This window comes from Myotis daubentonii, chromosome 7, assembly GCF_963259705.1.
Source record: "Myotis daubentonii chromosome 7, mMyoDau2.1, whole genome shotgun sequence".
In the NCBI taxonomy this organism is placed as follows: domain Eukaryota; kingdom Metazoa; phylum Chordata; class Mammalia; order Chiroptera; family Vespertilionidae; genus Myotis; species Myotis daubentonii.
The window spans coordinates 47,216,345-47,233,118 of record NC_081846.1 but is presented as its reverse complement, the minus strand read 5'-3'; the positions used below and the strand labels follow the sequence as shown (position 1 = coordinate 47,233,118).

At 37.2% G+C, this 16,774-nt stretch overlaps 1 protein-coding gene across 5 annotated transcripts in view; it reads right to left on the bottom strand.

The window, feature by feature from the left end:
- Positions 1-5,452: 5,452 nt before the first annotated feature.
- The window catches only part of TLK1 (tousled like kinase 1), a 165,366-nt gene continuing 154,044 nt past the window's right edge, over positions 5,453-16,774 (bottom strand). For all 5 annotated transcript variants that reach the window (XM_059704130.1, XM_059704134.1, XM_059704132.1 and 2 more), the window contains one exon: positions 5,453-7,248. In XM_059704130.1, coding sequence (XP_059560113.1) covers positions 7,072-7,248 — 177 coding nt within the window. In that variant the 3' untranslated portion in view covers positions 5,453-7,071. The remainder of the gene's footprint in view (positions 7,249-16,774) is intronic.

The window sequence follows — 16,774 nt, the reverse complement described above, 5'->3', positions numbered from 1 at the left end:
CCAACTTACAGTCCCACTGACACTGCACAAGGGCTCCCTTTTCTCCATATCCTTGTCAATAGTTATGTCTTGTCTTTTTGGTAAAGGCCATTCTAACAGATGTGAGGTGATGTCTCATTGTGGTTTTGATTTACATTTCCATGATGATTAGTGATGAGCATCTTTTCATGAACCTGTTAGCTATATAGATGTCTTCTTTGGAAAGATGTCTATTCAAATCCTCTGCCCTTTTTTTAACTGAATTGTTTGTTTGTTGCTATTGAATTATATGTTATTTAAATATTTTGGATTTTAACCGCTTATCAAATATATGACTTGCAGATATTTTCTCTCATTTGGAAGACTGTCTTTTTATTTTGCTGATTCCATTGCTGTGCAGCTTTTTCATCTGATATCGTCTCACTTGTTTATTTTTGCATTTGTTGTCTTTCTTTTGGCATCAAATCAAAAAAATTCTCACCAAGACTGATGTCAAGAAGCTAACCGCCTGCTTTAGATTTTAAGTTCAAGTCTTTCATTCACTTAAGAGTTCATTTTTGTGTATGGTATAAGCTAGTGGTCCAGTTTTATTCCTTTGAATGTGGCTGCTGTTTTCCCAATACCATTTATTGAACGTACTGTCCTTTCCTCGTGGTATAGTTTTGACTCCTTTGTCATAAATTAATTGACCATATATGTGTGGGTTTATTTTGGGGCTTTCAATTCTTTCCATTGATCTACGTGTCTGTTATTTTAAAAAATATATTTTTATTGATTTTAGACAGGAAGTGAGAGGGAAAGATAGACACATTAATGATGAAAGAGAATAATTGATTGGCTGCCTCCTACATGCTCCCTACTGGGGACTGAGCCTGCAACCTGGGCATGTGCCCTTGACCAGAAGCAAACCTGGGAACCTTCAGTCTGAAGGCTGGCGCTCTATCCACTGAGCCAAACCGGCTAGGGCTATGCGTCTGTTTTTATGCCAATACCATACTGTTTTGATTACTATAGTTGTAATATAGTTTGAAATCAGGGAACATGATGCCTCCAGCTTTGTTCTTTCTCAAGTTTGCTTTGGTTATTCCGGAACTTTTGTGGTTCCATAAGAATTTTAGGATTGTTCGTTCTAGTTTTGTGAAAAATGCCACAGGAATTTTGGTAGGGATTATATTGAATCTGTAGATTGCTTTGGGTAGTATAGACATTTTAATATCAATTCTTCCAATCCATGAGCATGGGATATCTTTCCATATATTTGTGTTTAATTTCATTAACATAGCTTTCAGGTCTGTCATCTCCTTGGTTAAATTCACTCCAAGGTATTTTACTCCTTTGGATGCAACTATAAATGGAATTTTTTTCTTAATTTCTCTTTCTGAGAGTGTATAGAAATGCAACACATTTTTGTATATTGACTTGTATTCTGTAACGACAGATTTTGTTGATTGGTTCTAACAGTTTTTGGTGGTGTCTTCAGGGTTTTTTATGACAGTTTTACTTCTTTCTTCTTATTTGGATGCTTTTTATTTCTTTTTCTTGTCCAATTGTTCTGGCTAGGAATTGCAATACTATGCTGAATAAAAGTGGTGAGTGGGCATCTTAGTCTTGTTCCTGATTTTAGAGGAAAATCCTTTAGCTTTTCATTATTGAATAGGATGGTAGGTGTGAGCTTGTTATATGTGACTTTTATTATGTTGCAGTACGTTCTCTCTATACCCACTTTGATGTTTTTTTAAAAAAAATCATAAATGGATGTTGAATTTGGGCAAATGCTTTTTTTTTTTCTTTTGCATCTACTAAGATGCTCATATTTTTATCCTTCATTTTGTTAATGCAGTGTTGACTTGTGGATTTTGAACCATCCTATATCCCTGGAGTAAATCCCACTTGATCATTGGTGTGTGATCCTTTCAATATATTGTTGTTTGTTTTGCTAATATTTTGAGGATTTTTGCATTTATATTTACTGGGAATATTGGCCTATACTTTTCTTTTCTTGACTGGTTTTGGGATGAGGCTAATGCTGACCTTGTAAAATGAGTTTGGAAGTGTTCCCTTCTATTTGTTTGAAGGGTTTGAGAATTGGTATTAATTCCTCTTTGAAGTATGTAGAATTCACCAGGAAAGCAGTCTTGTGTAGACTTTTGCTTATTGGAAGGTGTTTGATTACTGATTCTCAGTCTCCCTACTAGTAATTTGCTTGTTCAGATTTTCTATTTCTTCGTGATTCAGTCTTTGTAGGTTGTATGTTTCTAGGAATTTTCCCATTCCTTGTAGGTTGTCAAACTTGATCAGAGGAGTCTCTTGTGATCCTTAATTGTTCAGAGTAGCCTCTTGTGATCCTTTGTATTTCTGTGATATCAGTTATATCTCCCTTCTTACTTTTATTTACTTGGTCCTCTCATTTTCTGAGTCTAAGATTTGTCAATTGTTTATCTTTTCAAAGAACCAGCTCTTACTTTCACCTTTTCTATTGTCTGTTTAGTCTCTATTTCTGCTCTCATCTTTATTTCCTTCCTGGGCTTCATTTGTTTGTTTCTTGTGGTGTAGTTAGGTTTTTATTTGATAGTTTTATTTTTATATATAATCACTTATTGCTATTTCTGAACATCCCTCTCAGAACTGCTTTTGCTACATCCCATTAGTTTTGGAATGTTGTGGTTCAATTATCATTTACCTCAAGGTATTTTCAATTTCTCTTTTCATTTCTTTGACCCATTGGCTGTTCTGTAGCATGTTGTTTAATCAGTACATATTTGTGAATTTTCATTTTTTCTTGTGATTTTGTTTCATGCATCATGGTCAGAAAAGATGCTTGTTTTTATTTCAATTTTCTTGATTTTATTGACTTGTTTTATGGCAGTGGTTCTCAACCTTGGCGGCACATTAGAATCACCTGGGAATCTTTTTAAAATCCTGATTTCTGGGCCTCATCCTCCGGAAATTCTGTTTCTTTGTTACGGGGTGGGGCCACATTAGTAACAAAGAAACAATTTCCGGAGGATGAGGCCCAGAAATCAGGATTTTAAAAAGATTCCCAGGTGATTCTAATGTGCAGCCAAGGTTGAGAACCACTGTTTTATGGCCTACTATATGATCGATAGAGAATTCCATGTGCACTTAAGAATGTGTTCTGTTGCTTATAGAGTGTTCTGTATATAAGTCCATCTTGTTTAATGTAATAAAATGCCGATTTCCTTATTTTCTGTCTGGATGATCTATTGATGAGAGCATGTGGTAAAGTCCCCTACTATTATTGTATTGCTATTTCTTCCTTTTAGGTCTTTTAATATTTGCTTTATATATTTAGGTGTTCCAATGGCAAGAGCATATTTACAAATGTTGTATCTTCTTCTTGGATTGACTCCCTTATTACAATGCCCTTTTTTGTCTATTATAATCTTTGTTTTAAAGTCTATTTGTCTGATATGAGTGCTACCCCAGCATTCCCCCCTCCCATTTGAATAGAGTATCTTTTTCCATACCTTCATTTTTAGTCTGTATGGCCTTACATCTGAAGTCAGTCTCTTGTAGGCGGCATAAATGTCTTTTTAAAAAATTCCTTCTGTTGATTGAAGAATTTAGTCCATTTAAAATAATTATTGAAAGACATGTACTTATCATTTTGTTTTCTATTTTATAGTTTTCTTCTTTGTAAGTTGCCTTTCTTAAAACAATCATAGGTAATCTACATCCCTAGTATTTTAAATGAGTGAGGATTTCTAACTAAAAATAATCCTATTAAGTTCTTCCCTGGTTCTATGTAAATTCTTGAAGTTGGTCTACATATATTTACTCAAATCTTTCCCAAACACTAAAGAATTCTCAGGGTGTGTGTGTGTGGGGGGCAATGCTCAAAAAAGGGGGAGGGGAGGGAAGGGAAATTAAGGAAAGGCAAGTAGAGATGTATGTTCTAGGAAAGAACATTGAATTGACAAATTATATAAATTCTAGAACTGTTGTAGAGGTCCCAGGAACGAGAATCCTAATAACCTGTTATAAACTAGCCGATAAAACACGTTTGAAATGCCTTCAGAACGTTAAATTTTAGTATATTTGTGAGGAAATTTTATCAGATAACATGTCAAAATTTAGGTGGGATTAGAGAAAGACCTGCAAATGTGATTTAAAGGTATGAAGCTTTTTCACACACAAATGAAACAGCAATGTAATTCAATTCTGAAAGTAACAACCTAAAGGACTGGACAGTCTGCATTACAATTAAATAGGTAGTAACATCTGATGACATTATGTTTAGTAAGTAACAATGAATAGCAAAATGCACAATATCCTCTGTAAATTTTTCACTGAAACTCTCCACCACTTTAGCTTCATGTAATGAGGTATTTGTTCACATTTTATGTACCATTTAAACTGAGAGTTCTTTTTTTTTTTTTTTTGAAGGGGATGGACAAAAATAGAGATTTTTTTTTTTTAAAGACAACCCAGTATCTACCCAATTCTTGATTTAGTGAGTTATTAGGGTAGTTTCTGCACTCATTTCCTCGCAATGTGTACACACTGAAACTACTTCATATCAGAAAAAGATTTTAAAATTATCTGCAAAAACTGCATTTTACCTTGCAACAGTGCTGACTCTTTCAGGAAATAGGCTTATAAGATAGCTAAGGGAGAGGACCTCGTTGTTGTTTTAGGAATATAAGTCACGCTTTAATTCTGAGGAGTGAATTCAGGAAACCAGAACAGTTTAAGCTTCAGAAGATATTAGAGCTGAAGATTGCCAGAGTGATGGAAATCACTTCGTGATAGATAGCAATTTCCTTTGTGAAGATAACAGTATTCAGTTTGGCTCAATTAGCCATCTTGTATCTACTGGGTTACTGGCGTATTATCTGAAATCTACAGCATTTGTTTGGGAAAACTTTAGGAGGAAGAGACAGTTTATAAGTTGACTCATTTCCCTCCTTTTCTGCATCTTGAGACTATCAGCCACTTCCATTCATCTGGAAATGATGGTAAAGCAGTGATCTTGGGCTACACTGCTTACTCAAATCAACCTCATGTTAGATTTATACATCCACTTAACATCTCACCAAAATTTTAAACAAAAATGGGCACTTTCCTTCAACTCAGAACTTCAGATAAGTTACTATATGAACATAGTACTTTATGATTCAGAATGATGAAAATAACAAAATAGAAAAAATTTGTGGGCAGCACCTAAGGCACTCAGTCAATGTTAACATTTCATGACCATGTCAATATTTCTTATAGGATTTTTATCTTAAGCTACAGAGGAGCAGGTACAGCCCCTAGCCACTCCTGATAGTGCTGTTACCCACCCAGAATTAACCTTGATAATGGTTATTAGGTTCACTTTAACAGCTTGAAACACTTTATACTTGTCTTGAAGTATACTTAAAGAATTTATTCAGCTGATTCTTAAGGAGCCAAGTCAGAGCCAATATTCTAAATCTTGAAAGCTCCCTTAAATGCAATTTTCATAGTCTTTACATTTTAACTGTCATTGTTTATTACCAGGTTGGCTACATTCTCTACAATTTCAGCAGCATTTTAAAGAGACAATGTGTGTATGTACAATGGAAAAACAAAATGGCTTGCAACATCAGAAATAACAGCCACAGTCTAACTGTACAATATTAAGGAGAATCTGTGGTAAAGTAAGTAGAGCCTCCTTTTTCAGCAACATGGACAACTTACATGTATCAGCATTATGAATATAACAATAAAGGAATAATTTTTACAGGAGTAAAATACAACATCCTGAAAAATGGCTTCTACCATACCAGGCAGTTAGAAAATGTTCACATTTTAACAAATCTGTATAAACCACAAGGAACTTGTTTATGGGACCATCATCCCACCTTGCTGATAAGAACCTTCTAGAAATGTAGAATAACCATGAACAATGTATAAATCTAGTATCTATGTGCTCCACAGCCCTAGAACCCAAGAAACTGATTTAGAGAACTCTGTATGTCCAACATGGATCATTTTACATGCCTTGATTGTTAATGAATGCCTGCTTTTAATATGCCTCTATGATGTACAGTCAATTTGCACCTTTTTAAGGAGGTCATTCGATTTTTTTTTTTTTTTTTAGCAAAGAAGCAACATCATTTAGCAGCAATTAAAGCGCCTTCAAGACTTAAAAAAAATACAATATCCAATTAGAAAAGCCATATTTTTAAACATTTGTACAAGAATAAGCTGCTGAAACTTGGTAATTGAAATATGACATATGTACAACAATTTACAATAGAGCTAGAAGGGAATTTATCATTATCCTGCATAGAACTGGTCTGCATTTGGTTACATACTGTCATTTGTTTTAATGAACAAGGCCTGGTATCAAAACAAAAATATGTTACTTCTAACATGTTGAAAACACTGGAGATATTACAATTTAGTGAATTCAACTGATTTTAAAATGAGCAGCTCATTTTGTCAAAGGTGTAAAGTATCTAAGAATAATAGCTCTCCCTTTAACATAACCAGTGAAAAAAAAGGACATGTGATTTCGAGGTACAATGTGGTAAAAGCCAGAACAGGCAAATGACAAAGTCTAACCTTGTCCAAAGATTCCAACTCTCACATTCTATCTATAAAACACAACTGTCACTGTCATTCAGGTCTTACTTTGGTTTCGGCAGATTAACTGCCAAATGCTGAAGAATGTATCCAGGCACTGTAGTTCTTGTGTTAGAAATACTTCTCATTTTTTCCAAGTGTTTTTAAATAATGAAAAACTACCCTTCATATTAGAACTCTTTAGTAACAACCAAATGTATTTAAGTATTATAAACGCTATTTACAGTGTTTCCCCAAACAAATCATTTTTCTTCTGTCTGAACATGGTATTCCCGTTTCTGTGCAACAGGCAGTCACCCTTCACGTCTCAAGGTTATTTATAGTCAGAAGTGTACATTTATTCACTGTCCATGATCCTTTCTCATACAAACGACGCCACAAAGAACTTCAGCTTGCGAACAGTTCTCAATCATGTCCTGTGTAAAAAAGAAAGTAACAAAAAACACTCAAATGCTCTTAAACTCAAGTGTGCACCTGGAAGCAATTCAAAGGTATCATGCCAATTTTGGAGGAAAGTCAGTAAGTCATTATGCTTGAAGCAGGGGGTGTGGGGGATGCTGCCAGCCCAGCCATGTGTAAGTTTCCTGAAGAGTTTGATCTTCTCATGTGTGGGAGAAGGTACGGGTCATTTGCCAGTTGGTGCACATCAAATCGATCTTCTTTTCGGTATGCCAAACAGCGTCGTATAAAGGCCTTAAAAAAAAAGTCAGCAATTAAAATCTTTCCTCTTCTAAGTATCAAACAACTAAATTCCAGAGAAGAATGGACACATTTAAGACAGCTTGTTCATCATCTCAAACTGAAACTTTTACTATAACCATTAAACAGTAACTACTGATTTCTTCCTCCCCTAACTTTTGGAAACCACTGTTCTGTCTTGTTTATGATTTGGCTATCCTAAATATCTATATATAAGTACCTAGAATATAAGTGGAATCACACAATATTTGTCCTTTTGTATCTGGCTTATTTCACTTAGCACAATGTTTAAGAGTCATCCATACTTGCAGCATGCATCAGAATTTTGTCCCTTTTTAAATTAAGTAATATTCAACTGCATGTATATACAACATTCTGTTTATCCATTCACCTGTTGATTGATATTGGGTTGTTTCCACCTTTTTGCTATTGTGAATGCTGTTTTGAACATTGGTAAAGATCTGTTCAAGTCTCTGCCTTTTCATCTTGTTGATGGTTTCCTTTGCTGTGCAGAAGCGTTAGTACTGCACTTGTTTTTGTTGCCTTTGCTTTTGGTGTCAAATCCAAAAATTCCTCACCAAGACGGAGGTCAAAAGCTTACTAGCTATATTTTCTTTTAGGAGTTTTGTGTTTCAGATCTTTACACCTTCAAATCTTTCATCCATTTTGAGTAAATTTTTGTTTATGGTATAAGTGGCTCAGTTTTCCTGACATTATTTATTGAAGAGACTGTCTTTACACCATTGCATATTTTTGACTCCTGTTCATAAAATAATTGTCCATATATGTGTAGGTTTATTTCTGGGCTCTCAATTCTGTTCCACTGATCGTTGTGTCTGTTTTTATGCCAGTACCATACTGTTTGGATTACTATAGTTATATTATAGTTTGCAATCAGGGAGCATGATGCCTCCAGCTTTGTTGTTCTTTCTCAAGACGCTTTGGCTATTCTGGGTCTTTTGTGGTTCCACACAAATCTTATAATTGTTTGTTCTAGTTCTATGAAAAATACCATTGGAATTTTGGTAGGGATTACAGGAATCTGTAGATTGCTTTAGGTAGTACAGACATTTTTACAATATCAGTTCTTCCAACCCATGAGTATGGACTATCTTTCTATATATTTGTGTTTCTTTAATTTCTTCCATTAACATCTTACAGTTTTCAATGTATAAGTCTATCATCTTGTTGGTTAAATTCACCTCTAGGTATTTTACTCTTTAAGATGCAAATGGGCTTATTTGCTGGGGTCCAACCCCAGCAGGTCCAGGGCAAGGATGGACCGGCTCCCGGCACTTATTTTCTTAATTTCTCTTTCTGATAGTTTATGTATAGAAATGCAACAGATTTTTATATATTGAGTTTGCATCCTGCAACTTTACTGAATTTGTAGATTAGTTCTAACAGTTCTTTGGTGATGTTTTTAAGGTTTTCAGTATACAGGTGATCCCTGAACAACAAAGGGTTAGGGGTGACAACTCCCAGCAGTCAAAATCCACATGTAACTTAATTTGGCCCTCTGCATATGCAATTCCCAATGACCCATTGACCTTTAATTCGATTTGAACTGTGTGGGTTAACTGAAAAATCTGTGTATAAGTGGACTGGTACAGTTCGAACCCTTGTTGTTCAAGGGTTAACTATATAATATCATCTGCAAATTATTTCTTCCTTTTTGATTTTGGATGCCTTTTATTTCTATTTCTGCCTAATTGCTCTAGCTAGGACTTCTAATATTATGTTGGATATGGAAAGCTGCATTTATAATTACAAATTCTGCACACTTATTTCTAGAATTTATCTTCTGCTAAAATAATCTTCTCACTCCCTGTCAGTTTAGTTTGGCCAGAGGGTATGCTATTTTTAACCATATTATTTTTTTTCCTATTGAGCATAAAGACTTTCTTTACATGAAGGAACACTTCCATTGAGATTTTTGTTTCATAGGTTAATGTTGAGCATCAGCAACTTTTGAAAAAGCTAAAAGTGGAATAGAATCACTATCTTTTCCCTTACTCAGACTGGTTTTATGTATCCTGTCCTTGAGAAGAGCTTCTTTAAAAAAAAACACACAAAACTCTAAGTATACAGTACAAAGTGAATATATCAATGTAACTGGCAACCAGATAAAATAATTTTACCAAAACCATCTGAGTTTCTTCCTGCCCGTTTAAGCATGGACTCTGCCTACAACCCACCTGGGTAACTTCCACCCTAACTTTTAACACTGTATTTGAGTTCTGCTGTTTTGACCTTTATGTAAGTGAAACCACAGATTATGTTCTCTTTTATGTGGCTTCTTTCACCCAGTATTATATTTGAGATTTGTGCATTTTTTTTTACAACAGATAAAACATTCTTAAGTGATAATTGATTAATTCTTTCCCTTTCTTATTGCTGACACTAGACCAGTGATGGCAAACCTATGACATGCGTGTCAGAGGTGACACGCAAACTCATTTTATTGGTTGATTTTTCTTTGTTAAATGGCATTTAAATATATAAAATAAATATCAAAAATATAAGTCTTTGTTTTACTATGGTTGCAAATATCAAAAAATTTCTTTATGTGACACAGCACCAGAGTTAAGTTAGGGTTTTTCAAAATGCTGACACGCCAAGCTCAAAAGGTTCGCCATCACTGGGCTAGACAGTACCCTATAGCTTGCCATGAAATAAACCATTAATAAGAAAACTATAGCATACTTTTTAATGTGATCAAACTTCAACTTAAATGGAACAATTTTGCCTGTTATTTGTTTTGAAAGTCATTAGAAATAATTTTTTCTCTAAAAACAAATCTAGCTCTTCTCATACCATGGTTAGCATACTAACATTTTATCAAAAGTCTTTCTGATCCCTTAGGTCTTATCTTTTTAAGTCTTTAACAAAAAAAGTTTCAGAGACCACTCTGAAAATGATTAAGATAAGAAAAAATAAATCAAGAGTGATTATGTTGAAGACAGAGTTTAAAAGGATGAAAAACTACCAATAGCCAGGTTAAAAAGTATATGAGGAGTAAATATGCTTAAGATGCCTAAATGAGGTCAGTAGAGGTACTTGGCAAAGGTGTATTCTGTAAGGACAAAAGGTTACGAAACAAGCAAAAATAATGTGCTTCCCCCCTGGTACCAAAAGGGTGACTGTGGCACCTATAAAGAGCCAGAGGTGGTGAACGGGACTTCTTTTTGGCACACTATAGTCACACTACACTCATTCTTGTTACTATTAAAAATGTAAATACATGGATCCTGCATTGATACATTCATTTAGTTTCTGTTCTCACTGATGCTGTGTTAAACAGAAGACAAAATTTAGATACTAACACTAAGATCTTTAAAAAATTTTTTCACTTAAATATTTTTATTGTTGACAGTATTATAAATGTCCCCATAACCCCTTTACCCGCTTCTGTCCAGTCCCTACTTCTTCCCCCAGGCCTTCACCACACTACTGTCTGTGTCCATGGGCTATGCATATCCTATATCAGTGATGGCGAACCTTTTGAGCTCGGTGTCAGCATTTTGAAAAACCCTAACTTAAGTCTGGTGCCGTGTCACATATAGAAATTTTTTGATATTTGCAACCATAGTAAAACAAAGACTTATATTTTTGATATTTATTTTATATATATATATAAATGCCATTTAACAAAGAAAAATCAACCAAAACAATGAGTTCGCGTGTCACCTCTGACACGTGTGTCATAGGTTCGCCATCACTGTCCTATACAATAAAACCCTAATATACAAATAGACCGAACAGGGGAACAACCGGTCACTATGATGCACACTGACCACCAGGGGGCAGACCCTCAACGCAGGAGCTGTCCTGTGGTGGTCAGTGCACTCCCACAGGGGGAGCACTGCTCAGCCAGAAGCTGGGCTCATGGCTGGTGAGCATTGCGGCAGTGACGGGAGCCTCTCCTGCCTAAGGCGGCAGGTGGATATCCCCTGAGGGGTCCCGGACTGCAAGAGGGCGCAGGCTGGGCTGAGGGACCCCTCCCCCCGCCCTCTAGTGCACGAATTTCGTGCACTAGGTCTCTAGTAAATAAGTTCTTTGATTTATCTCTTCCTGTCCCTCTCTCCCCTCTGAGATATGTCAGTCTGTTCCATCCCCATGGACGTATTTTGTTGGTCAATTTATTTTGTTCATTAGCTTCCACCAATAAGTGAGATCATGTGATATTTGTCTTTCTCTGACTGGCTTATTTCATTTAACATAATCTCCAGGTCCATCCATGCTGTTTCAAAGGGTAGGAGATCCCTCTTTTTTACAGCTGCATGGTATGCCATTGTATAAATGTACCACAGCTTTATCCATTCATCTACTGTTTCCAAACCTTAGGTACTGGAAATAATGCTGCTATGAATATAGGGGTGCATATATTCTTTCTGATTGGTGTATGGGTTTCTTCGGCTGTTTTCCTAGAAATGCGGTTGTTGGGTCAAGTGGCAGTTCCATTTTTGATTTTTTGAGGAAACTCCACTGTTTTCCATAGTGGCTGTACCAGTCTGCATTTCCACCAACTGTGCATACGGGTCCCCTTTTCTCCACATCCTCACCAGCACATGTCATTTGTTTAGCCATTTTGACAGGTGTTAGTACCTCACTGTCATTTTAATTTGTATCTCTCTGATGATCAGTGACTTTGAGCATTTTTTCATGTCTCTTGTCCATCAGTATGTCCACTTTGGAGAAGTGTCTACTTAGGTCCTTAGCCCATTATTTAATTGGATTGTTTGTCTTCCTTTTGTTGAGTTGTATGAGTTCTTTATATATTTTGGAAATTAACCCCTTATCAGCTGTATTATTGCCAAGCATGTTCTCCCATACAGCGGGTTCTTTTCATTCGGATGATGGTTTCTCTTGCTGTGCAGTAGCTTTTTAGTTTGATGTAGTTCCATTTTTTAAAACTTTTTTCCTTTGTTTCTCTTGCCCAAGCACAGTGATTGGCAAACTGCAGCTCGCGAGCCACATGCGGCTCTTTGGCCCCTTGAGTGTAGCTCTTCCACAAAATACCACGTGCAGGCACGCATGTACAGTGCGATTGAAACTTCGTGGCCCATGTGCAGAAGTCGGTATTTTGTGGAAGAGCCACACTCAAGGGGCCAAAGAGCCGCATGTGGCTCACGAGCCGCAGTTTGCCGACCACTGCCCTAGAAGATTTATCTGTGAAAAGCCTGAGATTTTGCTGCCTATGTTTTCTTTTAGGATTTTTATTCACGACTTATATTTAAATCTTTTATCCATTTTGAGTTTATTCTTGTGTATGGTGTAAGTTGGTGGTCTAGTTTCATCTTTTTGCATGTACCTGTCCAATTTTTCCAAGACCATTTGTTGAAGAGACTGTCTTTACTCCATTGTATATTCTTGCCTCCTTTATCAAATATTAATTGACCATAGGATGTGGGTTGATTTCTGGGGCCTGTGTTCTGTTCTACTAATCTATATGCCTATTCTTGTGCTAGTACCAGGCTTTTTTAATTTATTATTATTATTATTATTACAGTGGCTTTGTAGTATAGTTTGATATATGGTATTGTGATCCCTCCAACTTTGTTCTTTTTTCCAAGATTGCTGTGGCTATTTGGGGTCTACTTTCCGACTACTGGTTTTTACCTCCTTGGTTAAGTTTATTTCTAAATATCTTAATTTTTTTGTTGTAATGGTAAACGGGGTTGTTTTTTTAATTTCCCTTTCTGAGAGTTCATTATTGGTGTATTAAAATGCCATCAATTTCTGAATGATTTTGTAACTGCTACTTTGCTGAATTCATTTATTAAAGAGAGCAGATTTTTGGTGGAGTCTTTAGGGTTTTTATGTACAATATCATGTCATCTGCAAATAATAATTTCACTTCCTTCTCCTTTCTTCTTGTTTGATCACTGTGGCTAGGACTTCTGATACTATGTAGAATAAGAGTGGTGCTTTTCCCATTAAGTGTTCTTAGGGGAAACACTTAGTTTTTGCCCATTGAGTATGATGTTGACCATACGTTTGTCGTCATGTATGGTCTTTATTATGTTGAGGTATGATCCCTCTATTCCCACTTTGCTGAGAGTTTTGATCAAAAAAGGGTGTTGGGTTATGTCAAATGCTTTTTCTGCGTCTATTGATATGATCATGTAATTTTTTTATCCTTCATTTTGTTTATGTGATTGATTTGCAAATATTATACCAGCCTTGTATCCCTGGAATAAATCCCACTTGGTCATGGTGTATGAAGATTTTAGCATCTATGTTCATCAGGGATACTGGCGTCAAAATTTTTTTAAAAGAAGCCATATTTACCTTACAAAAATAACTCATGTTTTAAAATAAGAATGTCAGTTATCTTTTTAATTGTCAATCTTCTAAAAGTCATTCAAATGATTTGCAAAAAGCCAATAAAGATGTAATGGATAGACTAACCAATCTAGAGGAAGGCGGGGTGGAGGGAGTCAATGGGGAAGAAAAAGAGGACATCTGTAATACTTTCAACAATACTGATAAATTTTAAAAAAGATGCAATAGAGGAGGAACCAAGATGGCGGCATAAGGTACAAACCTGTACGTGCTGCCCCCCACAACAACAATAAAACCACAACTATAAGACAAAACAGCTATCATCCAGAACCACGGGAAAGCTGACCGAGTGGAAGTTCTACAACTAGGAGGAAAGAAAAAAGCACACTGAGACCAAGTAGGAGGGGAGAGGCGCCAAGAACAGAGGTACGGAGGCGTGCGTGAGGTTTTTCTCAATCGGAAGGGGACAAGCTCTCAAACGCACTGAACTCATTTACGGCGAGACGCTGGGGACCCAGGCTCCTGCGGGAGAAACGGGACTGTCTTGCAGCGGGTCCGAAAGCGAGGGTGACTTTCTCACAGAGCTGCTCGAGGGATCATTGTTGTGGTGGGGGCGCGTGGCACTCGGGAGTTGCTGACAACACCATTGCTGTTTGCTCCGCCCTGGGGACTCTCTGAGACCCCCTCCCACTCAATTTACATCCCCTCCCAAGCTGTGCTCAGCGGCGCAAAGGAGGCACCTGCGCTTTTGCAGCCTAACAAATTGCAGTGAATCAGAGCGCTCCAAAACTTCCAAACTCCAAACAAAGAGGAGAAATCTGTTGATATTGCTGTACCCCTGCTGTGGACCCACACAGTGGTTAACTTGGAGATCCAGGAGCCAGGGTACTCCAGGTCAGATACTAGATTTCAACTCCTCACATTTATAAGGGACACACTCAAGAAGCAGACTCTATGAGCACCAAAGCCCCACTGAAGCAAGTCCTGCCCCATAAGGGTGTCTCCAGCACAGCAGTTCTTCTTATAGACACAGCGGGTCCTCGCAGTCAGCCAAAAATGCGGAGACAAAGAAACATGCCACGAATGACAGAAATGGAGGAAAGCAAACTAACGGAGGACAGAGTTCAGAACCACAGTTATAAGGTTACTCAAGAATCTGCTACGAACCTCCGAGGAACTTAGTGAGACCTTCAAGGATCTTAATGAGAATGCCAAAAAAAATGGAAAAGGACCAGTCAGAAATTAAACATACACTGACTGAAATAAAGAATAATATACAGAGATCCAACAGCAGACGAGAGGATCGCAAGAATCAAGTCAAAGATTTGAAATGCGAAGAAGCAAAAAACACCCAACTGGGAAAGCAAAATGAAAAAAGAATCCAAAAATATGAAGATAGTGTAAGGAGCCTCTGGGACAACTTCAAGTGTACCAACATCTGAATTATAGAGGTGCCAGAAGATGAGAGAGAGCAAGATATTGAAAACCTATTTGAAGAAATAATGACAGAAAACTTCCCCTACCTGGTGAAAGAAATAGACTTACAAGTCCAGGAAGTGCAGAGAACCGCAAGCAAAAGGAATCCAAAGAGGACCACACCAAGACACATCATAATTAAAATGCCAAGGGCTAAAGACAAAGAGAGAATCTTAAGAGCAGCAAGAGAAAGAAAGTCAATTACCTACAAGGGAGTACCCATACGACTGTCAGCTGATTTCTCAACAGAAACTTTGCAGGCCAGAAGGGAGTGGTAAGAAATATTCAAAGTGATGAATGCCAAGAACCTACAACCAAGATTACTTTATCCTGCAAAGCTATCATTCAGAATTAAAGGTCAGATAAAGAGCTTCACAGATAAGGAAAAGCTAAAGGAGTTCATCACCACCAAACCAGCATTATATGAAATGCTGAAGGATATCCTTTAAGAGATAAATACCACATGATCTCACTCATTTGTGGAATATAATGAACAACATAAACTGATGAACAAGGACTGATCCAGAGACGGAGAGGCATTGATTGGACTGTCAGGCCTTGGAGGGAAGGTAGGGGAGGATGGGGGTAAGGGGGAGAGATCAACCAAAGGACTTATATGCAGGCATATAGGCCTAACCAATGGACATGGACAACAGGGGTGGAGGGTAATGTGGGGATAAGGACACATATATAATATCTTAATAAAAAATATATTTTAAAAAAAGATGTAATAGATAAAATGAAATATGGGACAGTTACTAATATTACACAAAAACCAGTACAATTACGAAGGCCATTATGACCTTGATCAGGGACATATAGCAGGGCTTATCTACACTCTTCTAACAATACAGAAGCTATATAATGACTATTTATGAATTATTTTATGGCCTAGCAGAAAGAAATGGGAATGTCATGTATTTGTCTTGGAATTTCACAGGTTTTAAAAAGAAGACTACAACAGGGAGTCACAGAGAAATAAACTTTGGGATAAGCATAACAAAGCAGGAGTAAAAATGGGAAAGGCCAATCAGAGGATGAAGGCGGGAAGATATTAAGGACCATCATAGTTTTGCTATTAGAAACATCTATTTCATGTTATCACATAGACATATATGGATTAGTCTACGGCCATACCACCCGAATGCGCCTGATTTCGGAAGCTAAGCAGGGTTGGACCTGGTTAGTACTGCCCTGGCTAATGTGCCTCAGTTGGTAGGAGTGACATCCTGTACACCGAAAGGTTGTTGGTTTGATTCTGTTCAAGGCACATCCCCAGTCCCAGTTGGGGTGCATGCGATTGGCAACTGAAAGATGATAAACGTTTGCCCCCCCCCCCCCCCCCAATCAATGAAACTGTCCCCAGGTGAAGATTTTTTAAAAAGAACTTTAGGAAGCCATTGTTATAGCTTCAGAGACTTCTACATGTCAAGAAAGCTAAAGAAGAGGTCAGGCTTTTTCAAGAGCTAGTGCAGAGTAACATGAGATCAAGTAGCTCTGATACTTACTATGTATAATTCTGGACAAATACTTTTGCTATGTACGCACCCTGACTGGGGATCGAACCCACAACTACTGTATGAGCCCTGACCGGGAATTGAACCCGGGACCCTCCAGTGCACAGGACAACGCTCCAACCAACTGCCAGGACTCAACATAATACTTCTATTATTTCTTAATCAGTTGGCCCTTGAATAACATGGGGACTAGGGACATCACCCCCAGTGCAGTTGAAAATCCACATTACTTTTGACTG